A 25,682-nucleotide genomic window follows, 5' to 3' on the forward strand; every position below is an offset into this window, starting at 1 on the left:
AATCAAGTAAATTAACATGCTGGGCCAGATTCTCCAGCTTCATTAGCAACCCCTCATACCAAGGCTGTGTTCATACAAGTGTGAAAACCAGAACGATCCTTCAAGGGTTTTCCTGGCCTGAATAATTTCCTCATCAGGGAACAGGCTACACTCATTCTAATATTCTGGTCTCATCGCCACAATCTATTCCTTTTGCAAAACTCCATGGACACCCCCTGGAAGAATCTAACCATTAGATTTGAGGAAAATGTAAAGTCAGGGAACTGGACTGGACAACCATGATGAGGAGCAGCCTGAGTTACAGGTCATAGTGGGAGGGCAGGGGAGAGATACAAAAAAAAAAAAAATTCATAAAATTTGGCACCCCTTATATCAATAGACTATATAACGGGGGGAAACCAGTAATAGAATAATTTACTGACCAAATGAGACCACAATGATTTCCTGCATTCAATTATTCAATAAATATTTATTACTGTCCCACTATTTATCAGCCACCTGCCAGGCAGTAAAGTAGGGAACAAAACAACAAAACAGACCAAATCCCTACCCTCACAGAGCTTTGTGTAGATTTTGTTTATTGTAGACATAAATATGTGACATGAAAATCTAAAAATAAGAACAAGCTTCACACTTTTAAGCTCTTCCTACATGCCAGGCACTCTGTCAGTGCCTTAAACACATTGATTTAATCCTCACAAAAAACCCATGTGGTGGGTACCTAACATCCCTATGCTCTAAATGAGGATAGTGGCCCTTGCCAGAGGACCATGGGTGAGTAAGCATCCTCAGAGAGCTGCAGTTATGCCTTTCGCTTGTGACAGTGACAGTGTTTGAATGAAGCAGCAGATGATACAGGTTTTTTGGTGCAAAGAATTTTAAAAATGTGTGGATTCTCTGTTTCCCACTCAAAGAAATGAGTGACTCAGACTATGAAAATAGGTGTCTAAAATCCACAGGACCGAAGCAACACCATAGTCCCAATAGGACAGCTGTTGAGATGAAGCCAGAGCACCACTGGGTTTGTACTAGAAGAGTAACTCGGCACAGCTGTCTAAGTCTTTTCACGAAATGGTTGGAACTGATCAGAAACCAGAGCCACAGGACAGACAATGAAACTCGTCCACAACAGACCTAATATCTTATTCACCCAGGTTGACTTTAAAATTATATCAGTCATGAAAATTATTTCACTGTCTTCTGTTGTGAGTCATTGGGCTACATTTAATTTTAATCATTAAAATGTAAAAATAATAAAAGCCACCAAATAGTCTATAGTCAATTTTCTGATAAAGCAAATTTGTTTTTTCTCCCATTTGTGATTTAAATGGCCTCCAGAAAGTTTTTTGGAACTAAATGTTAATTAAAAATATGGAAATGGATTTAAAGTACATTACAGCGCACAGTGGAAGAATAATCACAAGAGATTTGTTCACAATACCATACCCATTTCTCAATGTGTTTTTTTAACTCTCTAGGTTATTGGTTGTTTTCCTGCATGCCTGTTCCTAGGAAAAAAAAAAAAAAAAAACCTATGATTCCAATGAAAACAGTAATTACAATTACAACAAATAGGATAAATTGCTATTTGAACAGGAACATGCAGTTTTAGCCACCAAAAGCAAACTGATGCTCATAGACTTTCCTGTTTACACAGATGAATTTAAGTATGTTCTCAGATTACTTTATAAACCGAATGCTTTTTATATCTTGCCATCTTTAAAAACAAATTCAGTCCACCGTGCCTTACTTTCATTAGCTTATTCTGAAACAATGCCCTGCGGTGCTGTGAGGAACCAGTGAACAAATTCTCTTTCTGAAATTCCCTGAGAAGTTATATTTTCAGATATTTAAATAGTGTGCATATATCATTTACTTTTCTGAACCTCTAGTTTCTCATTATAAACTCAAGAGAAAGATCATGAACCATAGAGAAGGATTTTAGGGGATCCATAAAGAAGCAGAGGGGTTTCACTTGCCCCTAAGGATTGGGTATGTGGACTTTGGAGTCAAATAGATCTGGGTTCAAGTTCTGAGGAAATTCCACATACTCCAGCTGTGTGACCTTGATCAAGTTACTTAACCTCTTTGAATTTTAGGTTCTTCCTCCAAAATTGGGATCAGTAAAACCTCTCCTCACATCATGGTATGAATTGAAGGGCATAGTATTTGTAATATGCTTTCTATAATGTCATTTCTAATGCCTAGCTTAGAGCAAGTTTCCCTATAAATGAAAGCGGCCTTTTTTCATCATCAGTGTTCAGCTTCCTGGTCTTGGTGAGCACCAGCACAACTCCAGTGGGTACCATTCAAATTGTTTTTGGGGTTGGGGGCTGCCAGTGGACAACCCATGGAGAGCAATGTGAATCATGGCCCCCAGAGTCAGGCAACAGAAAGTCTAGCAATTTTTTTATGTTACTCCCATTCAAAACTGTAGGGAGAACAGTATCTCTGAGGAATTCTTTAGAATTTTTTTTTTAATATTATTTTATTAGTTGGAGGCCAATCACTTGACAACATTTCAGTGGGTTTTGTCATACATTGACATGAATCAGCCATAGAGTTACACGTATTCCCCATCCCGATCCCCCCTCCCACCTCCCTCTCCACCCGACTCCTCAGGGTCCTCCCAGTGCACCAGGCCCGAGCACTTGACTCATGCATCCCACCTGGGCTGGTGGTCTGTTTCACCATAGATAATATACATGCTGTTCTTTCAAAACATCCCACCCTCACGTTCTCCCCCAGAGTTCAAAAGTCTGTTCTGTACTTCTGTGTCTCTTTTTCTGTTTTGCATATAGGGTTAGAATTTTAAACTATACTGACTGATAACTATTAGTCAGTTTAAGCAATAAAGTCAAGTCTTTGAAAAGCTGTTTTCATTGTGCAAATCAAATGAATACTCTAAACTTCATTCATAACTGAGAAATACAGGCATTGCACTGATGTAACAGTGAACCATTAGATCTGCTTGTCCAAGTGGTATCATTTTTCAGGACAAACTTTTTAAACTGAATCAAAACTGATCAAACAGACTGGCATCCCTGAAAATGTTTTAATGGATGGTTACTGTAATGGAAGACTCAACACCTAATGAATGCCTCCTGTGTACAGAAACCTGAACTGGGGTCCCAGAGACATGGTTCCTACCCTCACGAAGTTTCCCCAAAGTGGTGGGAGATCACTCATCCATGGTTGTAACTCAAGGCACAGTGTAGCAAGTACTATCAAGAGGAGCAGGCAATATTCTGAAGCACAAGAAAAAGGTCACTGAGGTGATTTGAGCTAGCCTGGAAGGCCAAATGGAATATCAGCTGGCGGGGATGAGGGAGAAATACCCTCCCAGGCAAGACACTGGATGGGAAAGCACCTCCATCTATGCTTTTATTTTTCATATGAAAAAATATTTATTGAGCACCCCTCAAACTGTGGTGTTGGAGAAGACTCTTGAGAGTCCCTTGGTCTGCAAGAAGATCAAACTAGTTCATCCTAAAGGAAATCAGTCCTGAATATTCATTGAAAGGACTGATGCTGAAGCTACAGCTACAATATTTTGGCCACCTGTTGCAGGAACCAACTCATTGGAAAAGACCCTGATGCTGGGAAAGATTGAGGGCAGGAGGAGAAGGGGTCGACAGAGGATGAGATGATTGAAAGGTGTCACTGCTTCAATGGACATGAGTTTGAGCAAACTCCAGGAGACAGGAAAGCCTGGTGTGCTGCCATCCATGGTGTCGCAGAGAGTCGGACACGACTAAGTGAACAACAGCAACACTGTGTGCTAGGCACTGTACGTATTTTGTGCAAGCCAGGTACTCCAGTATGGCTGGAGGTACTCAAGATCTATAAGGCGGGAATTTGGATTTGAAGCCTTCCCAATGGGCATTGTCGTGTAAAAGAAGGGAGTGGGTCTGGCAGACATCACTGAGGTGCCCCCAACATGCTTTATGACTGATTTAATATAAGGGACAAGGGAGAGTTAAGTACTGAAGACAACCTCCGGGTTTTGAGTCTGACAACCAAAAAGCTGGTGATGCCATCAAGAGATAAAATAAATGGAGGAGGAGCTGGTTTGGAGAAAATAAATAAGTAGAAATAAATGAACAAGCCGCAGCCTGTCTATTCCAGTAAGCACTAAGTGTGTAATCCAAATATTCCTCTACATCATGACATAAAAATATTGAATCTGAGGCTCTGTATAGGCTGGCGGCTGTGAGTCTTGTATAAATAGAGAAAAAACCACTTGAAATTTAGTAACATAGGATAGAACATCTGTAACTGGACTAGAGATGACCTAGTTCAACCCCCTAATTTTACAAGTAAAGAAACCACATCTCAGACATACTCTCTACTGAATGGCAGAGCCAACCTAGGACTCCCACTGCACATTTAAGGGGGAAAAAAATCCAAATTTCTAAAACATTCAAATCTGGAATAAGGATACCACCTAAATTTTTCAGATGGTGAAAGACAGGGAAGCCTGGCGTGCTACAGTCCATGGGCTTGCAGAGTCAGACCCAACTGAGCCACTGAGCAACAACAAATTTTTTCAGAGTTGCTGTTGCTTCAGTTTTTTAACTAGAGTGATTTATTACTTATAGGTAAAAGGTCTTTTTGATAAAATCTCTTGCTGTTTGTCCACAGAGTCAGTTTTGTAGTTAATTTCGAAGAATTCAGATTCCATGAAAAGTCTCGAAACTTTATGATACCTAGAGCTGTTCCTTGCATGGGAAGACATGCCTCTTCTTAGGTCCTTGAAACAATAATTGTCCCATGTACATAATAAGCGGCTGCCCAGGATGGAAGGAAGGGCTTGGGTGCTTCCTGAAAGAGCCATGTTTCTAGAATGCCAGGCACATAAGAATAATCAACAGCAACTTCCTCTGAAGCAAGAAAATCCTGCCCCGCTGACCAAAGAGTGCCTAATACAGTTAAAGAATTAGTTGAGATTTTTAAAAAGGAGGGGGAGGGAGGGGGTGGGAGCTAAGCAGAGAGAGAAGTATTTATAACTATGACAACATGTTTCCTTGTAATAATTTGTGAGCCCACTGGAGAAAAAAGAAACATATAAACTATGAATAAAATATCCAAAATATAAACTTTATGCCTTCTGCAAATTTTCTTAAGTTAAAAATTAAGATTGAGGTTGACTAAAGTAAATGAGTATATATTTTCATGGTCTCTTATTTCCTTGATGCTAAGGGTTACCAACTGATTTACAACTTCCTGTGTTGTTTTTTAATCTATATTTGTCAGCACATTTTTAATGTCAGATTACTTAAAATAGACACTTGGGCCTAAGAGGTCAGGAATAATAATATTCTGTTGACTTTTGTAAAGATTTCATAGCACTTACAAACATTCTAGTTTAGCCCAAAAAAGCTTTATATTTCTAAATAAAATAAATTTCAATATAGTTTTAAAGATTTTCTTTTTCTTCCAGTTGATGACTTTGGGACTGAAGTGTAGCTCAATCCATATATACTTTGAAGTTAAGTAAATTGCATATGTAGCTTTCTCCAAATAGTTTTAGCCTCCTTTTACTCAGATAGCTTAAACTGGGAAAATAACAGAAAGTCCATGAAGAGACAAAGTCTAGAACCAAAGCCTTCGGATTCTTCCACTGTAGTTTCTCTCCTAACCATTATGACGTGTAGTCTCTCATAATGTCTGCAAATTATAGATACTTGTTCAAAAGGAATATTTTCAAGTATAAAAGCCGTGAAATAGCTTTATCTTCATATAAGCTATCATAAGATATAATTAAAATGCAACATTTATAAAATCAAAATTTTAAATTTGTATTTCATAATTCAGAATAGGCTCTCCACAAAGATAATTGCATAACTCATTATTCTGACTAACTGATACTTAATTTCCTAATTCTTAAAACAAGAGGTAATTTATAGTATTTCCTCATTTTTAAGTACTAGAAACCTCAAATTTAAATAGAACATACTAGATGAAACCAAACAAAACTTCACCCACCATCAGGGCTGTTTGAAATAGTTTGCAGTGAGTTCAGTGATATGCTTTTTAGAGTATAACTTAGTAAGCTAAACAGATACACTGTGAGTGGCTTCTAAAAGATATTTTTGAAAAGAATTAGTTTTTTTCCAATTATTTGTAATGGTACTAACCATATTTTCAGTCTCTCACCCTGAGGAAATTGCACAATAAGGACAATTCAAGAGTCAGAAGTACAATGTTGAACTTCGTATTTGTAAGAGCTCTGGTATTTTGATTTTCACAAGAAAGACATGTTGAAAGTTTGCCCTAACTCTGCTTTTGACAAAATTTGTTAAAGAAAATCTTTTTAATTGAACTCAATCTGAGAAACCACAAGCCACATTGGATACTGGAAAATGAAAAATAAACAGAGTGATAAATTGGGGGTGGAGGAAAGAAGAAGATTTTCTAATTCTGAAAGTTGAACATAAACATTCTCCTTTTCTAAATAAGGTGATTTGCCATAGTCCTGACCAAGCCACATACCGACCTAATTGTGTCATGCTGTCTAAGTCCCAAAAGAGAAGTTGTTGGTGGGTCCAAGGAATTCATCAAATAAAAGGGCATTGGATATATGTTTGGTATTTTAAAAATTGAGACTATATGGAAACAGGGTGATGGGATGTCATCATTAACAAATTCTTCTGAGTTAATTGGATTGCTTGGGTGATGTTCCAATTAAATATAGAAATAGTATAGACTAGTACCCCCATCATGGCTACTCTAATCTGTCTTCCAGTGCTGGCATGAGAAAGATGATCCTTTCCATAATAACAGTAATTATAAATGATAGTAATATAATACACCTTCAGGTTTAATAACAGTTTCCCTTTGAAGAACTCCCAACATTTTCACCAACATTATCTAATTTGTGCCTTGAAACAATTAGCCAGGTAGCAATTATCATTATCTTCCTTTTACAGATAAATAAACTGAGGCCTAGGGATTTCTTAGCATCACACAATTAGGAATAGAACCAAGTCTAAAACCTATAATTCAGTTCTGTATCTTCCAGATTATTGCCATCTTTAGAAAATATCTGAGTATCTGAAGGACTGTTCTATCCCTCAGGAAGTGTTTGTACCAGAGCCAGATCAAAACATCTTTTCCTCTTAAATTGCCTTTACAGTATAAGAAGGTACTCTTTTTCAAATTCATTAGAGAGGATTTTGTTGTCTGAGGTCTTTAAGATAGGGATACTCAGATTTCTTTTCAAATTAGAGGGTTGGCCTTAAACAGAAGTACACTTAGAAATACTAAAGATGTCTAAAATACCCTGGAATCAATTTCTTTAACTATCTAACTTAAAAAAAAATTTAAGCCCAAGTTAAACAAGATCAAATCAAGAGATGTAAATAAAGTGGGCACAAGGTGTTAACTGGAGTGTCCTAGCCAGATTGCGAATTGGTTTACTGCTGCCTGCCAACTTAAATTCCTCCTTGCAGCTTTAGCTGAACTGGGTAATCTTCATTTCCTGTCCTAACTTGTTGTACTGTGTTACCGTTCACTGTTTAGGTGATTAGCATGTGAATCCGATGGTCTCGGAGCTCTATTAAGTTATAAATGTTCAAACTACCAGTATGCTGTGGATAAAAATAGAAGTTGCTATTAGATGTCTATTCATACCCTGCAGAAGCCTGGCAACATTTTGAACCTTTTCAAAATGTAAATACTGCATATTAAGCATAGGAAAGAAAATTAATGTGCTGCATTTGCAAATTTACTTCCAAGTCAAAAATGCAACTGGGGAGGAGGACTCCTAGCAGAATTGATATTCTACATTTATAGGGTATATTAAGAAATTTATAATGGCCTGAACACAAAAGAAAAACACTTTAGAAATGGATTAATTAAAGTTTCTCCAATAATCTCAGCTTTTGAATTTCCTCTCTTTTCATTTTAAATTTATGGCCTCAGTATGACATTACCAGAGTTGATTGTGTTTTGCAGGTGACATTCATGTGTTGGTATTTTATGTGTTGTATACTGTGGGCAATGAGTTACAGTTTGTGTTAAAATTTTCCAGAATGATACAATACATCTTAATTAGACTTGCAAATGAGTAATGCTTTTTCTCAAGAGGAGAAAATAGTTAAAACATTATAGGACTTTTTGTGCCTTTTTTCCTTAGTATTGGGGAAGTTTACCATGAAGTTTTCTTTTTGAAACTTTGACATTTTGTAGTAAATTCTGGTTTACCTATGATGCCATCATCTGACAATTCCAAAAAATGTCTCTCTGAAGCATATCAGTTTTTTGTGTGTCTGTAGCTCAAAAAGAGTTTAATGAATTTTTCTTGTTTTTTGCCACTCAGAACAATAGAAAATTGTCATTTCAATGGCATTTTTAATATTTTTACTAACTTAACTGAATTTAATAATTGCCATCTTAATCATGGATTTCAGTGATACAAACACTAGTGACAAATCACCTACAGTTTTTCCAAAGAAAAATTATACTAAATAAATAACAGTAGGCAAAAACAAACAACAAAAATAAGAAAACAAGTAACAAACACAATAAACTATAGTTAATACAAACTGGAGTTAATGCTACCAATAATGTTAACACATAAGTAGAAAAAGAAAACATGAAGTAACACAATTTTCAGATAAGATCTTTATACTTCTCAGACACAGAAATATCTAGAAGCAGATTTTAATTCCTGTAAGTATTTTTTAGACCTAAACTGACCCTGTCCTGAGTTCCAGGAGGTTGAAAATCTCTATTATTTATTCCTGTAGTAAATGTCCATTTCATACTGAATATGTAAATTCTTAAACGACTTCTAGTGATTTCATTTGGCTTGTAAGTAAAAATCTTGGATGTTTTTAAAGCTGCATAATGTTTGGTGATGAAATTTTGTACTTAGGAGTATAAATTATGCCAAAAGCCATTTACTTGATATTCTTTAAATACCATGGCACAGTTCAACTAAACTCAGATTATAAACCATCTTAAATAACACTAATGCAGTGTGCACTTAATGAACACTATAGCCAACTTAAGTTAATTTTCATGTAACAGATAACATCTGGGGGAAATGTATACTGGTAAGTTATGCAAAACAAATTTTCTAGCGACCACATCTGTAGATGTTATTTATTGTATGTTCACGTAACAGTTCATTATTCTATTTAGAAATCTATTCTCTTCTTTATTAGAGCTTTTAATGTACTCACCTTAGTTCAAATGGTCTGCTCATTATCAGAAAAAATATAAATGGCATTCACATGGAACAACATGATTGTTTTTATTATATCCATTTGTGTGCAAGCATTCAAAAATGGCATTTATTGCTTTACATTCAAAGTAATATTTAGGGGGTATTTGAAAGTCAGGCAAAGCCAATCATTTGGTCAAATGATGTACGTGTATAATCAGAAACTCCTGATTTTTAATCCCAGCATTAGGCCTCAGGCAAATCACTTAAAGTCTTTCTCTTTGTTTTCTGATCTGAAGATTATGGGTGCTATTCTCTTTTAGACTAAAAGAGGGGGTTGCTAAACCAGAGTACCAAATAGGAGTATTTTTTTTATAAACATTCTTTATCCCTTTTCTGTTTTTATTTTTCAGATTTAAGAGGTAACGTATTATACTTTTGAGGGAAAAAATATGAGACAATTACAGTTCTACAGGAATATATAAAATAGTTATAAAACTAGTTTAATTTGCTTCAGCTATTCATAGACTTGAGGAAATTATAACGTTCTTTCAGAAAATCTAACTTAATAAAGCTGACCATGTCTTTCTGTTTTAAATAGATTTTATTACAGAACCAGTGATGTTGTAAAACATGAGGTTTTGTTAAAAAAAAAATACAAAGGCCTAATTGTATTTTTTAAAGAACGCATTGCATCAGACGGTTTCATTTAAACATATTTGCTGGCTCTGTGCTCTCACCACAATTATTGATTCTAATTTTCCTTAAACTTGTTTTCTAAAAAGGCTACTTAATGGGGAAAAAAATCACCATGATGCTTCTGGGCACTATGTTTATTTCAAGCTATATATTTGAAAATGTACTTTCGTATTACTAATGAAATGACTTTACATTTACCCTCATTTGAAATTGGGACATTTCTCTCCCTTACAGTATCTTACTAACCTAACCAAATATAGACCCTTTGTGAAAGAAAAACATAGCTGTGGTTTGGTTCATTGATAGTATGCAAAACACCCTGAAGTAAAGAAATCCTCACTGCCAGTTATTGTACATGAATCAAATAAATGAATAGCTGTATGAGCTACACTCATAAAAATCAAGGAAAAAGAAAGCCTAATTCTGAGTCAGAGGTTCAGGTTCTTGGGATAAATAGGAGCTTCACCCCATCAAAGAAACAATGATGTGGAACTGAGGAGTTCCAAGTTTCAAAGTGGGTGTCCAGTACACACACACATGCACACATGCACACACACGCACCAGTGCCAAAGACTAGCAAAACAGAGGAGTTGAAGTTGGCAAGCAGTTCAGATAAACTTTATAAAGAAATCCAGACCACAGGGGATTTAAGGAATAAAATAAGATCCGTGAGCACAAATATCTGTTTGCTCTAAGTATTTAAATGTATAATTTGTTGGAAGAAAGGATACAGGTGGGCAGATGGTAGAATTCTCTACTACCAGGTTGGAGATGTGATCTATTGATGACTTCCACCAAAGGGAAAGAAAATTAGCAGAAAGGCTTAGCCTGTGTATAGAAAACTATACCAGCAAGACAGATATGGCAAAAGCAACAAGATAAAATTCTCCTTCATTAAAAGAAAACACTTTTACCTTGCAGGTTATCTCCTGCTTACTTTCTCAGTGCCTGTGGTAAATCAAATAAATACCAGTCAATTCCTTTCTATCTTCTTTTTTCAATGTCTAACTCACTACCGCTCCCCTCAAATTTCTAGCTTCACCCTATATTAAAGTCAGCTTTAGTGAATTTAGTCTCCTTTAGTCAACCAAGTAAATACCTCATTATCTTCCCTTGTCTCTGGATTCCTATATACAGCTTATTTATTTTTATCTATAATGTTTCAGAAGACACTAAAATATATTTAACTATTTCACTTTTCTATCTTAGTAAAATAAAGTGCAATATAAAGTGTAGGAGGATAAAAAAGCAAGCATGCTGAAAAAATGTACAAATAATTTTGTGAGGAGATGAAAATGCTTGGATGTCCCATTTAGGAAAAAAGAATATTTTCCTAATGTGAAGAGACAGAAAGATTATTCTGATACAGCTTTTTCGATCTTCTATTTTTATTAACATTTAGTCATCTTGGTCAATTTAGGATGAATAATCTGGAATGATGTCATCTAACAGAATAAAGATTAAGGGCTTAATAATATCAGCAACTGCCAAATGCAGCAACATGAGGACATATTACAGTTTACTGAAAACGGCATAGGCCACAAAATCAGCACACCAGGGCTTAACTCCTAGCCCTGTCACCAAGTAATTATTTGACCTTAAGCCAATCAGTTAATCTCTTGATTTCCAAATTGCCTTGACTGTAAAGTTGTAACACTTCAGGCCTTATATATATTTATACCAAGCAGCAACTTCCTATAAGATCAAATTAAAATTAGTAATACAAATTCAAGGCAAAATATATTGGTATGGCCAGGCAATAACCTAGCCTTCAGTTCATTCCAAAACCTATCTAAATCAAAAGTTGCTGCTGCTAAGTCACTTCAGTCGTGTCCGACTCTGTGTGACCCCATAGATGGCAATTCACCAAGCTCCCCTGTCCCTGGGATTCTCCAGGCAGGAACGCTGGAGTGGGTTGCCATTTCCTTCTCCAATGCATGAAAGTGAAAAGTGAAAGTGAAGTCGCTCAATCGTGTGCGACTCTTAGCGACCCCATGGACTGTAGCCTAACCAGGGTCCTCCGTCCATGGGATTTTCCAGGCAAGAGTACTGGAGTGGGTTAAATCAAAAGTATTAGTATGTAAAAGATGAAGTATTATAATATGTGGAACAGTTAGAAATGAATATGATGATTTCAGGGTTTTTCCAGGCCCCATGGGATAGTAATTATTTGGTGTTTTGGCATTTCTTGATTATTGTCTTAAAACTTGTAGGCACTTTTTTTTTTAATTTTTGTCTGCATCTGGTCTTAGTTGCAACACTCAGTCTTCTCTCTAGTTGTCATGAGCACGTTCCAGAGTACACAGGTTCAGTAGTTGTGGCACACAGGCTTAGTTGCCCTTAAGCACATAGGATCTTGGGCTTCCCAGGTGGCACAGTGGCAAAAAATCCCACCTGCAAATGCAAGAGACTCAAGACATAAGGGTTTGATACGTGGGTTGGGAAGATCCCCTGGAGTAGGAAATGGCAACCTGCTCCAGTATTCTTGTCTGGAAAATTTCATGAACAGGGAAGTCTGGTGGGCTACAGTCAATGGACTCACAAAGAGTCAGACACAACTCGTGCGTGTGCTTATACACACACACACACACACACACACACACACACACTACACACACACGGGATCTTAGTCCCCTGACCAGGGATCAAAGCAGCATCCGCTGCCTTAACAGGCATATTCTCAACCACTGGGCCTTGAGGGAAGTCCCAAAACTCGTAGTCTTAAGACTTTGTCAACATACAGTGGGTAGCTTCATGTCAGAGCCATGAAAACAAGCTCCTAGGACCTTACTGAATAAATCAGAACATGAGTTTATTGATTTACAATGAGGAATGTAATAGGCATGAAGACCAGAGCACTCAACTGTAGAACAACTGAGTCATGTCTGTAGAACAACTGGGATGAGAAGTCAGATTATGATCAGAATGTTGCCTTTTAAACACAAAATCAAAGCAAGAGGAACCACTGAGATGCATCAGATGTTTAATGTCATCAGTACCCTCATCTCTACTCTCTCCCTCAAGGCATGGTGAGATGGACACTTCTTTGACTTGTTTCTTCATTTCCACTGTTGACCACCCATCACCCTTCTCTGATTGGCACTATCTTGCCACAGAATTATTAAATGCTTTCAGTGACATCTTGCCTTGCCCTCAGTATTTTTGCTTGACTTTGCACATCTTTCTAAGTTACTCTGTGCTAACTTTGTACATTAACCTTTAGAACCTTTATTATCCTCATCACCAAGTTCTCATGGCCATTTCACCATTGTCTGCAAGAACAGCTAGACTCTACTGAGTAGTATCAGTCACCATCAGGCTGTCATTGCGTGTTTTAAGATCAAACCCTCTGCCAGAACTGAAGAAGATGCACAGAGAATCTAAAACATGGTCTCTGCCTCCAGAGAACTTGTAGGCAGGAGGAAGGGAACACCGACCCATGGAACAATTCAAGATCAAGGCAGTATAAAATGAATTCCTAAACTACATAGCATAGAAAAATAAGACAGTGGGGGAAGTAAAATGCTAATTATCAGAGCACAAAAAGCACTAGAGAGCTAATAGATCTATGGCATCAAAAATTCAGTCAATGGCACTTAAAAAATAATAGACTTGGAACTTTATGTATATTGGCTGAAACTGTGGTTACTCACCAGAGCTTTTGTCATAATACAGATCTTCTCTTCCCCTCTAGCAATTGATAGAGGTTGTGAATCCAGCAGATTACCCTTTCCCTGATCCTCTAGAAGAAGGAATCTCATTTGATATTTACTCAAAATTCATAGAGCCACCTCCACCATTGGATATGGAAATAAAGGTATGTTTCCTTTTGTCTCTTACTTCACTGTGTCTCAGTATGATATTCTCTAGTAGGAGAAAAAGAACCAAATGCACTTCTATTTTCCTTCCGATCTTTCCTAGTTAAATATAAATGTTTCTTTTGGCATTGATTCACAGGTGAGCCAACTGAGGGTGATTCAGCAATTTTAATATTTTCTGCTCCACCTTCCCCAATCTCTACCTTCATTTTCTCTGAGTAGGTAAAAGTGCCACTTACTGACCTGTCATGATGCTCATGAATAATGAAAATGCAGGAAAGCATCAAATCAAAATCCACCTAGATTGACATCATTTCTGATAAGAAAGCAGCCAAGAGAAGTCTGAGGTTACACTTAAATCAGTAAAGGCTCCAGAAATTACTTGAGAGTTGTTTACATTTAATATTCTAGGGGTTGAATCAAGAACAAGGCCCTGAAGAGTCCCAGCCAGAAGCCGATACTTCAGAAACTGATCTGTTAGTTGGTTTCACCATTGAAGAGATAAAATCGGTGCTGGACCAAGTCACAGATGACATTTTAATCAGCATTCAGGTACTCAACCTTGATAGTGTTCTTACTTACTTTATTACTTGTTAATTAGCCAACCTCAACCTTAATGTCTGTAAACACTATCCATACTCTGCCAGCAAGAGTGATGCTGATGATGGAGGAGCTCAATGTAACGTCTCCACATAACTGTCAATTGAGTCATCTGAGACTCAGTAAGATCGCAAAATAAATTCACTAATAGCACATTGTGTGGTGTGTTACCAGTTTACAGAATCATGCAGCATCAAGACCGATAAACATGTCATGCCCAGTCATGCTGACTGACTGCTCATGAAGGAGTAATAGTAGTACACTTGTAAACAGTAAACACTAAAGCTCAGACCATCATTTAGCTTAGTCTTTCCACGAAATTCCTAAAGAGAGGCTCTCTTATCTTTGAACTCCTTCTCAGATAGGTTGTTCCTTTTCATAGATCAGTAAGAGCTAATGGATGTGTGAAAGTGAAAGTTGCTTAGTCGTATCCAACTCTTTTTTGTGTAGCCCTTCTCTTCTCCAGGGGATCTTCCCAACCCAGGGATCGAACCCAGGTCTCCCACATTGCAGGCAGATTCTTTACCATCTGAGCTGCCAGGGAAGCCTAGCTAATGGATATATATGTATATATATATATGTGTATATATATATTTATATACTAATGGTGTTTCCACTGACACCAGTGGCTGCATGAAAATGGTGATGACAATAGCCATCTCAGTAGCAAGTGCCAATGATGAATCAGTAGGCTAGCTTTATACTTAATTTTTTTCCTGTCCAAAAAAAAACACCATTTCTACCTTGACACAGAAGCTTGCATCATTTCCTAGGCAAAATCATTAAGAGTCATTTGCATATTTTGAGAGGATTTATAATTTCTTATGGAAATAAACATGAACCAATAAGACATTATGCTGCATGTTTAAAATATGAATGCATCTCAGGGAAAGATTCAGTTGTTTTTTTGGACATGAGACGATATATAAAAAGCACTCTGCATTAACAACAATTTCGAGGGGATAAAAGATTAGCTTGGCAATAGCATACCTTGTTACTTGTTTAATCATCAAGTGTTAATGTACTATTTACATGAACTTTTAATAATTCGATGCCAACAGAATCAGCCAAAGTCCTCAGCTTAATAAGGGGTGTTTAGTGTTTACCAGAAATAGTGAAAGGACACATTTTACACAAAGCTTTACTGTTAACAACCCCATGAATGTAATAACTGGTTACTCTGTAGAAGGGCAGAGTGCAGCTGAATTAAGCTGAGTTCAAAACATACCTCCTCTTTAGATTTGATAACATTTCATCTAAATATAGTTTATGGATAATCATGGCCCTGGGCTCCTTTGTGATCCTGTGGCTCTGAAATTATCACCAAGGCCCTAGACAGTAATAAAATTGTTTGCAGGCCCTCAAAATTGAAAACATCTTTACTGAGGCCATGTTCCATGTAGTGAGCAGGATGTTTTTAAAATATTCATTGAAATTTTTTTAATATTAAGAGTCTGTAGCTTTTATATCACTACCCTTATAGCAGAAGGAATATGATGGTTCTATGTGTAAGTGTTGTCCCACTGGCCTGTAGCTATCCTTACTGGGCCTGGAAGTCCATTAGCTGGCTCATCTAAATGTAATTAGGCATAGAAAGAACTTTGGACACTGGACGACAAGATCCCCCATCTGGTCGAGAGTTAGGCATAGAAAGGACCAGAGGTAAGGGATGCAAATCTTTCAGGTGCCTTGATCATTTCCATATTAAGTAGATTCATGGACATTAGCCTGAGCCAAATTATTGCCAATTTTTCAATAAAATGGCTTGATGATGTTTATTTATACAGTGTCTCAAGATAGCAAACCCCTTTATATATTTTCTCTCAATAATCCTAGTAAACTCCATTTGAATTAGGCAGGCATTTCTCTAAAAAGTAAATTGAAAACTGAGAGAAACAGAAATATTAAGCCATTGGTCCAGGGTTTCCAGGGTCAGAAGTTGATGAAAGACCCTGATTGGGAGCTGTGAACTGGGTTCTAGTTCTAATTCCAGTGTTATCCACAAAAACCACATAACCTCTAATATCACAACCAGACTACTTTGGTTTTTAATACTCCAGTGGTGTGGCACTTTTTCAGTGTTTACTGTTGTGTCTTGGTCAAATTCCAAGTCGGGTAATTACTCTCTGCCTACCTAAATTTCTCCCTGTTTTAAATGGCTAAGTTATTTTCCACTTCTAAATCCTGCCTTCTAGTGTTCTTCACTCTTAAAACTGTCTCATCCCTGTTCAAAGGTAGCCACTTATCAATGGTCAGTGCATATAAACCAGTGACTTGCTGTAGGAACATTTAATGAATTATTATTTGTAAGATATTTTAAATTTTCCAATAGTTTTTTCTTTATCTAAAAATCATACTCAAAAATATAAAATGGTAAAAATCATAGTCTATTATAATTTTTGTAGGAAAAGGCAGTAGTGAATTCATGTTTTGAGTACAGTTTTTCTCAGAGCTCATTCTCCATTGTGGTTACAAGCATATTTCACTTTCTGTAATTCAGAAATTTCTGAAAATAGTGTGAATCCTTAAATTTTTTATGTTAATCTACTTACTTTCGCATTGACTCACTTTATAGCTTCAGAAATTTATTAAGAATGAAGTTATCTTGGCCCTGAGATGTTAATTAAAATTATACTGAATAGAGCAAACATTTTAAGCTTATATAGCCTAGGTATTTTAATTTTAAAGATACATTTAAAATGAAATTAGTTTGGCCCTGAGTTATATAATAAAAATTATACCCAATGGAGCAAACTTTAATATATTTAAAGAATTATATTTCAGAGAAATATGAGTGCTAGCACTAAATTCTTGTATTCGTATTTCAGAGAAATATGAATGCTAGCACTAAATTCTTTCATTAAATGTTGGCTGTCGGCCCTATCTTAAGCAGTAGAGTAAAATAATGTGAAAACCTTAAGAGAAGTTTGCCATCTTGGGACCGTAGGTATTTTTAGGTCAACTTCCCAGGGTAGAAAATCTGAGTGGGAAATCACATCAAGAAGTGATCACTGAGAGGCTGTTAGACCCAGGTCATGGATTTTCCATTCTTTCCTAAAAGGCAATAGAACCATACCCTATCCTGGGGCTTGTATATAGCACATTTGGTCATCAGTGTTCTGAGGATTAACATGGAGCCACTGTAGACCAAGGACAACCTGTTCTCAACCATACGGGGGATCTTGTCGTCCAGTGTCCAAAGTACTGATCACCATGGTCTGGAATCTGAGATGTGTCCCTCGGTCAGCACAACTCTAGCAGGCATGCTCCTGACCTTCAGGAGCCTTTCCCCCAGAGCCCTCACTTACTGGCAGTCAATTCTATCTCAGTGAAATACCAAAAAGACCTCCAGGTTAATGTGAAAACCCTGACGAGATAGGGAAACAGAAGCTGGAAGATAATAATATGTCAGTTCCTTAGTTAAAAAGAAATGAGATTATTGGTGGACCTAAAATACATTTAATTGAAAGTGCGAAGAGTCAATTATCTAGTTAGACCAGTGCTTCCCAATCCTTTGGAATTGTAACAGAATCATTTCTTCAAACTATTTCATGCCCTGTATGATATAATATATAGCCTGCCATAAAGAAATAGAAGTAATATTTTTTTAAAATATAGCACAATACCATGATAATGAAATAGTATAACATCAGTGAATATATCACAGAATTGGGAGTTATAATTATGAATTTAAAAGTTAACACACTTGGAATTATGAATTTAAAAGCCAACATACATGAAATTTAACATACTTAATTTTAAACTACTTAATTTTTCGATGAGAACTAAGGTAGTTAAGTGACCTGCCCAAAGCTGCGGAGCTAAACTAATCCCTAGGTCTCCACATTCCTAGACCCTTCCTCCTTTCAGCTCTCCCAAAATTATGCCTGAGGGGATGATAGGTTCCTAAAAATAAGACATTTCTTTTGTAACCTGGACAGCCATGCTCATCCTTCATTGCCTCCTTCACTTAGCACCAAGAAAGGAAAAGAGGAAAAGCCAGAGGGCAGACTTGACCTCAGGACTTGATAAAACTTGAGCCAAGAAAGACATACTCGTGCGAGAACCCAGAATTATTGGCACCAATGTGATCTTTTCAGAAATAGTTGCTCTTTACTGTGAAAGTGAAACAATATCTCATCAGATAAGGCAAGCAGGTAGACCTTTCAAAACTAGCTGTTATAATTACACTTATAAATAAATAAATAACAATGAAGTTATATTTGGACCAAAATCAGTATTTGATTTTTTAAATTTCTTCTATATAAATTAAAATGTTTTTTAAAATAGTTACCCTGATGACCTTAAATTAGGTCATAGGCATTAAAATTCTACATTTCTAATTACTTATTAACATTTATGTGTATGAACTATTCCTCATATGCTTGTTGACTATTTTAAATCACCTAAACAAAGGCCCCAGTTTTACCATGCCACTGGTTTCTCTATACATAATTTTATAATCCATCATGAAAAAAGGAAGACATTTCCAGGGCTACAAATGTTCAGCTAATGTGAAAATATTTTTGGAACTGCGAAGGTAGCAATGTTAGTCCACAGAATATCGCTGCCAGAGGCTAAATGCTATCACAGCCACAGCAAACACGAAAACCTGCCAGCAGCTACTTACTTTTTTATACCAAAACTATATCACAAAGGGCATAATTTCAAGAGTTGTATATGTGGCAAATACTCTTTAATTATGAGAATCATTCTAATTGTGAGATTATTTGTGTTATGATTTCACAACAGAAGCTTTCTGGGATCCCAATTAGAATGTATCACACGGGAGACAAAAACATCCATTGCAGCGGGGCAGCAGAACCAACAACACTGCAGTAACTGGGCCTAGAGCAGTTACTCTGCTTCGGCGCTTGTTGGTAAAGTCTGTCTGAAAATGCAGACAAATTAGCCTATCTTCCAACACAAGCCTATGTGAAAAATGCTGTCCAAATACCACTTCCTGTTCATAGCAGACATGCTATACATTGGGAATGTGCAGAGAAATATGATAAAGTGTTATCACATCACTACAGGCTGAAACACAGCTATGTCTGCAAAACAGGAAGGTGTGTGAGGGATAATGTCTGTCTTTAGGCACTATAGTATGTCAAAACCACAAAGACAATGTGCAGCAAAAGATAGCTCCATCATAACCACTTTTTTATGATTGTCTTCACAGACCGAGATAAACGAAAAGCTGCAAATGCAGGAAGAGGCCTTTAATGCACGAATAGAAAAATTGAAAAAGGCCTGAGGACTCTGAACCGGGAGAGTGATACTAAAACTTCACAAAACAAACAAAACTGGCTGGAATCATAGACTCTCTAGAGCACCAGATCTCCTTCATTTAGTTGAGCGAGGAAAACCAAGCCCCACTTCTTATTATCCTAACTAATTAGAAAAGTATTGGCCCCAATTTCTCTATCTCCTGTCCCATAACAACCTCTGAATTTATTGCACTGTGTGTAATAAGAACATTTTTATATAAGAGTTTGGAGAACCATATATAAAAATACAATTACTTTTATAATACTCTTTTGACATTTTGACTAGTAAAGTTATTCATCTTCAAGGAGAATGAAGTCAACATTTTAAAATACAGAAGAAGAATAGTGATTTTATCCATATTGACCCACATGAACTGCCACATTGCTGAAGCCTTGTGAACACAGACCACCACCACAGTGCTGAGGGTAAAATTTGCTAAACAATAGCAATTCAAATGCATGTACTAGGGTTTTTTTTTTTTTTCTCCTTAAATCAGTTGGTTTTCTTATTTAAATGTTTCAGTGTGAAACCAATTTTCTGAAATTATATAATGCAGTTTGAAGCACTTTAATTTATTCTGTACTGTATTTGTTATTTCTAATCTTGTTACTCTCCCAGGAGAATACATGACCTATATAAAAAGAAGCAATGTATAAATGGTTATTAAAGACCAACCTATATATAGATTGTAAAAATCTTAAATACAAATCAAACTCACAGAGCTCTTAAAATTAACCATTATATTGCAGTAGAATGATTGAAAACATCTCAAGCCTTTAAATACCATTATTAAAAATATAATTTCAAAAGTAAATATCCATTTGCCAACTGATTGTCCCTAGTTTGGCAAATTAAATTGACTATACCTCAGCTCTTTCCCAATTTCTGAGACTTCAGAGTGTTCTAGAATGTAGAGCATTGCAAGGAGGGGACCATTTCTTCAAGAAGTTTCCAGTTTATATTGGAACCAAATGTACTTGCATCTGGGTGGCGCTTGGTCGAATATGTTCTGTCCGTGCTCTGAGCCTGGGCTATAACCTTGCTTACTGCATCAGTACCAAGGGAACTGCCCAAAATATATTCATTTAGGGCAGAGACAGATCTGGAAGCATTTGGTTTTTTTAACTACACTGATCAGCAAAGTAAGAGAAGTCCTTAAGATGAAACTGTGTTTTATTGTTCATGCAGTTCTGAGTCTGGAAGGCCTGAATGAGCTAAGGTTTCTTGAGCTGTCCTTCCTAACTGAAATGCTGATGGCCATCAGAGATCACTAGAAAGGCTCACAAGTCTTAATTTCATCAATCCGTCTTTTTTTCAGGGAAAACAGAGGTGAAACTAGAGAAACCACAAATAGGAAATAAAGGAGCTTCTTAAAATACCCATACAGCTTCAAATGCAACCATTAGCACAACAGTGGACCTCCATTTCTAATAAAGAGTGCTGATTTTGAGCAAAGGTACAAAGAGTTCAAAACTGAATAAAAATTAAGCAGTTGGATCCCTAAAAACTACACAAAAATAATACACTATATGAACGCTGAAAGCCTGCCTCTGGAGTAAGACTTCCAGGGTCTGATGTGTGACTTTGGACAGGCTGCTCACCCTCTAACTGGTCATCTGTTAAGTGAAGATAATACTTATTTTTTGCAGTTGTTCTGATAACTCAATAAATTCACATTAAAGGATTTTTTTTTAAGGTTTGGTTTCTGTTTACCTCTTAGGATAACCCAAAACCCACTGCCCATCCCTGATACCTACTGTCCAGTTGTTTGGGGCAACCACCTTGCCAGACTTCCCAGCCTTCTCTGTCTCTCCACTGGAACATGGGGATCGGTACATCCCCCTGTGGTAACTAACTTGTCACCCTGTTTTCTTATGTTTTTAGTGCTGGAGCAGCCCAGGGATCCCTGCAATAGCCTGACTGTAACATCTAATAATAGGAGAAAGAGCAATTGTAGTAGCAGTAACTACAAATTTTAATTCACAGTCTCTACTCTTTTAAATTAATTTTGAATCAATAAAGCAATATATGCACGCTATTACCAAAAAAAGGAAAACAACAGTGTAGACAATGAAAAATAAATTTCATCCTGGCTAGGTACCTTCATTTCTTTTCCCATGAGGCAACCACAGCTTTCAGTAAGTCCATGGGAAAATATTTTTTGCCCATTTAAACAACTGGATACTTGTATAGAGTGGTCTTCTTTAAAAACACACACACAGTTTGCATTATTCTTTACATTGTTTTTTTGTGAAATAATATATCTTAAGATAATTCTCTAGCAGTATTTTTTAGTGACAGCCCATGGGGTTCGTAGAGTTGGATGTGACTGAGCACACACTTTTTAATGACTACGTATCTAGTATTTCATTTTAGAAATTCCATAACTTTTTAACTATTTCTATTAATGGACTTTGTATTGTTTTCAGTACTTTTGCTTGGAGAAGGAAATGGTAACCCACTCCGTATACTTGCCTGGGAAATCCCATGGACAGAGGAGCCTGGTGGACTACAGTTCATGGAGTCGGACGTGACTGAGCAGCTAACACACAGTTCTGCTATCACAATGTCATGTTGCCATCTGTGTGAACATGTTTGATTATACCTCAGGAATGAATTCCTAAGGAGAGAAATTTCTAGGTCAAATTTTATTTGCATTTCCAATTTTGATAGATATTGCCAACGTGCCTTCCAAGGATATTTTACCAACAGTGTATGATAACTCTTTCTTTACATCATTAATAACAGATGCATTAGACAGTTTTCTATCTTTAGTATTCTGATAGAAAATGCTGTCAAACTCTTGCTTTAATTTGCTTTTACTGCTTTACCCCACAAAGATTGAGCACCTTTCATATGTTTATAAGCAAATTTAAATATATATGTATATATGTATACATATGTATATATTGTGTATGTATATTTAAAGGCTTCCCTGTTCAGACAATAAAGAATCTGCCTGCAATGCAGGAGACCTGGGATTGACCCCTGTATCTGGAAGATCCCCTGGGAAGGAAATGCAACCCACTCCAATATTCTTTCCTGGAAAATTCCATGGGCAGAGGAGCCTGGCAGGCTACAATCCATGGGGTGGGAAAGAGTCTGACATGACTGAGCAACACTTTCACTTTCATATACTTTTAATCCTCCTAATAACCTTAAGAGATAGACAGACAGATATTACTAGCCTAATTGTATAGTTAAGGAGCCTGAAGCTTAGAGAGATGACTAACTTGAACTGAATTGCACAATTGACAACTGACAGATAAGGGCTTGAAATCCAGGTATGACCTGTTTTACAGATGAGGAAACTGGAGCAGAGAAAAAAATTTAAGTAACATTCCAGTGATTACACAGCCAGTAATGGTTGAACCAGGTTTTGAATTTAGGCTTGTGTGACTACAGAGCCCATATACTTAACCTTATCTTCATCTAGCTATCTCATAGTCGATAAGAAACAAAGGGAAAACTGACCATTTGGGGTTTTAGTTATAATAAGGGAATAAACTTATTTGTATTGTATGCATATTAAGTATTTAGAAAATGTATGCAGGGATGGAATGCATGACCCAGCTCCATTTGTTCATTTATGTACATGCTATATATTCATTGAGTACCTACTACATGCCCAGGCATTTAGTAGTAAGACAAACAGACAGGGCCTCTGTCCTAATAATCTAGGAGAGTTCAGTTCAGTTCAGTCGCTCAGTCATTGTCTGACTCTTCGCGACCCCATGAACTGTAGCATGCCAGGCCTCCCTGTCCATCACCATCTAGGAAAGAGAGACAGCCAATGCTGACTATGATAAAGACAGGTTTCAGGAAATTATGAGCATATTGGAAAAAGAACTTGATCTAGTCTGGGAGATCAAGGAAACTTCTCACATGTTTTGCCCCTTGAGACACAAGAGGTAGGATTGTGAGAGGTAGGATTCAACTTCACATAAGGTGGAAGAAGATGGATTTCAAGTGGAGAGAGAGAAAAGCATGTGCAAATCCCTGAGGTGCAAAGGAGGCTGTACAACTGGTCATAGCTAGAGCTCTCTAAGGGAACTGTAGCCCCACAGTACAGATTTTTATTTTTACCCTAAAAGCAATGGGTTACTTGTTGATAAGTTTTAAGTAGTCAGTGACATCAGATTCATATTTTTAAAAAGGTCATCTCCCAGGTGCCAGGACTTCTAGACATGGAGGCATGGAAGAGAGTGAATTCTCATAAAAGCTATAGCTCCACTTCTTAGCAGCTGCTAAGAGTGGGAGAAATAAATAATATTTTTTACTTTTTTAGTCACGGGGTCCACCTACTCTATGCAGTCTTTGGCACAAAGGTAGCCCTCTGAGGAGCCACCTGAATAACAGTCACAACCTCTCACGTAGACACGTAGCAGCCTTGTTCTCACCATCCACAGTGAGATAGCTTTTCTCCATTTGCAGGAATAATTTGCGGTGATTTTGTCCTCACCCAAACAGAAAGTTTCAAATAGAAAATATACTCATGATGATACAAGCAAGCCACAGACTGCCACTCTTTCAGGTATTTGCAGGCACTGTTGCACCTAAATATAGCTGTGGAGTCATTTTTCCAAAATCCGAATATAAAGCCCTTATTTCTCTCTTCCATTTGATTGGAACCATTCAACCATCCTGGTAGATAATAAGTTTGCATGTTCTTAGATTGCATTTCATTATGCTTCAGTTCCCCTAGAGAAGAAACGTGCTACTTTTCTCAACAATTGCAGAGGAGAAATACCCATGATATCTCAAGTGTCAGGGTCTCAGGAAGATGTCCCTCCTCTGGACATCAAAATCTTTTTTTTCCTGGACATTTGTTAAATAAGAGAAGTCAGGACCTCTTTGTAGCAGCCAAAATAACTGTTAGTTTAGGTTTCCTAAACAAAAAAGAATCTAAATCAAAATAATACCATCTTGTTGGAATTCAAATTTCAAAATTAAGACAGAGGATGAAAAATTTCTTTGGTTCTTACAGTCCTTCTCTTGTTCATGGAACTACCAACAACAGAGATGAATTCATCACATTTTCTTCAGAGCTGCCAGAGTTTTGTGTTATTTAACTTTTAGCTTCAGGGAATGTTGAGTGCAGATGTCTCCAACAGTCATTTGGTGTTTCTTTTTTTAAATCTAATTTGTTATTTACTCAGGGCACTTTCTAGGTATTAGGATGAAATAAGACAGATAAGGTCCTTGACTTCACGGAGTTCATGGAATTGATGCTATCCAGCAACTTGAAATCAAGCTTGGTAATGGTAACTTGTCATCCTATCATCTAAAAAGGGTTAATATAGCCTCGATATTAATATTTTTATTGAATATCAATCTCAAAATCAAAAGGAGGATAAAAGCCCTTGTTCTTATACCAATGAACATTTATATTAAGGCACTGTCAAAACATGACCTTCATAAAGCCACGGCGCAAATTCAAATAGAATAAAAGTAACATGATACTCATTTTCCAGTCCCAAACCAGAATTAATCCCTTACAGTGACAATAACATATTTATAGGTTTTATTTTCTTATCTTTTTCTGTATAATCATTGGTGCTAGTATTTTTTATTAACGTTATCCAATACCCTTTTCAGCTATGATTGAACTTCATGGATTAGGATAAAGTTAAAGTTTGTACTGAATTTGTAATCATCAAAAATTCAAGACAAAAGAATAAAATATGTTTTTACTCTACTTGCCAGATACAGAACTTGTAACATCTGCTTAGGAAACATAATTGAGTGATTGGAACAAACATAATGACCCACAGGATTCAGTTTTAAAATAGTAGGACCATAGGACCATTGTGCTGAAAGTTTTAAACATCATGTAGCTCCGTTCTTTGCAGACAAAGAAACTGAGGCCCCAAATAGTAAAAACTCTGTGATCACATGGCTAATTTGTGGCAGGGCCCAAACCAGAATCCAGATCTTCACCCATGCAATCATTCATTCATTTATTCAAATATCCTGATAATCAAAAAATATTTACTGAGTGTCTTCTGTAGATAAGAAGCTATGCTAAACATTCATAAACAAAAACCTACATATTCACTGACCTCATGGAGTTTATAGTCTGGTGTAAGAGGTGGATTTTAATCAATCAATCACACAATTAT

The 25,682-nt window shown here is 36.7% G+C and overlaps 1 protein-coding gene across 3 annotated transcripts in view; it reads left to right on the forward strand.

The window, feature by feature from the left end:
• Positions 1 to 22,246, forward strand: part of CABCOCO1 (ciliary associated calcium binding coiled-coil 1) — a 165,022-nt gene extending 142,776 nt beyond the window's left edge. For 2 of the 3 annotated variants that reach the window (XM_065922398.1, XM_065922401.1), the window contains 3 exons: positions 13,566 to 13,688; positions 14,101 to 14,241; positions 21,990 to 22,246. In XM_065922398.1, coding sequence (XP_065778470.1) covers positions 13,566 to 13,688; positions 14,101 to 14,241; positions 21,990 to 22,094 — 369 coding nt within the window. In that variant the 3' untranslated portion in view covers positions 22,095 to 22,246. Of the gene's footprint in view, positions 1 to 13,565; positions 13,689 to 14,100; positions 14,242 to 19,471; positions 21,313 to 21,989 lie in introns of those variants that run through there. The other variant, XM_065922399.1, reaches the window with a different exon arrangement.
• The last annotated feature ends 3,436 nt before the right edge of the window (positions 22,247 to 25,682 follow it).

This window comes from Muntiacus reevesi, chromosome 2 (assembly GCF_963930625.1).
Source record: "Muntiacus reevesi chromosome 2, mMunRee1.1, whole genome shotgun sequence".
Lineage (NCBI taxonomy): Eukaryota > Metazoa > Chordata > Mammalia > Artiodactyla > Cervidae > Muntiacus > Muntiacus reevesi.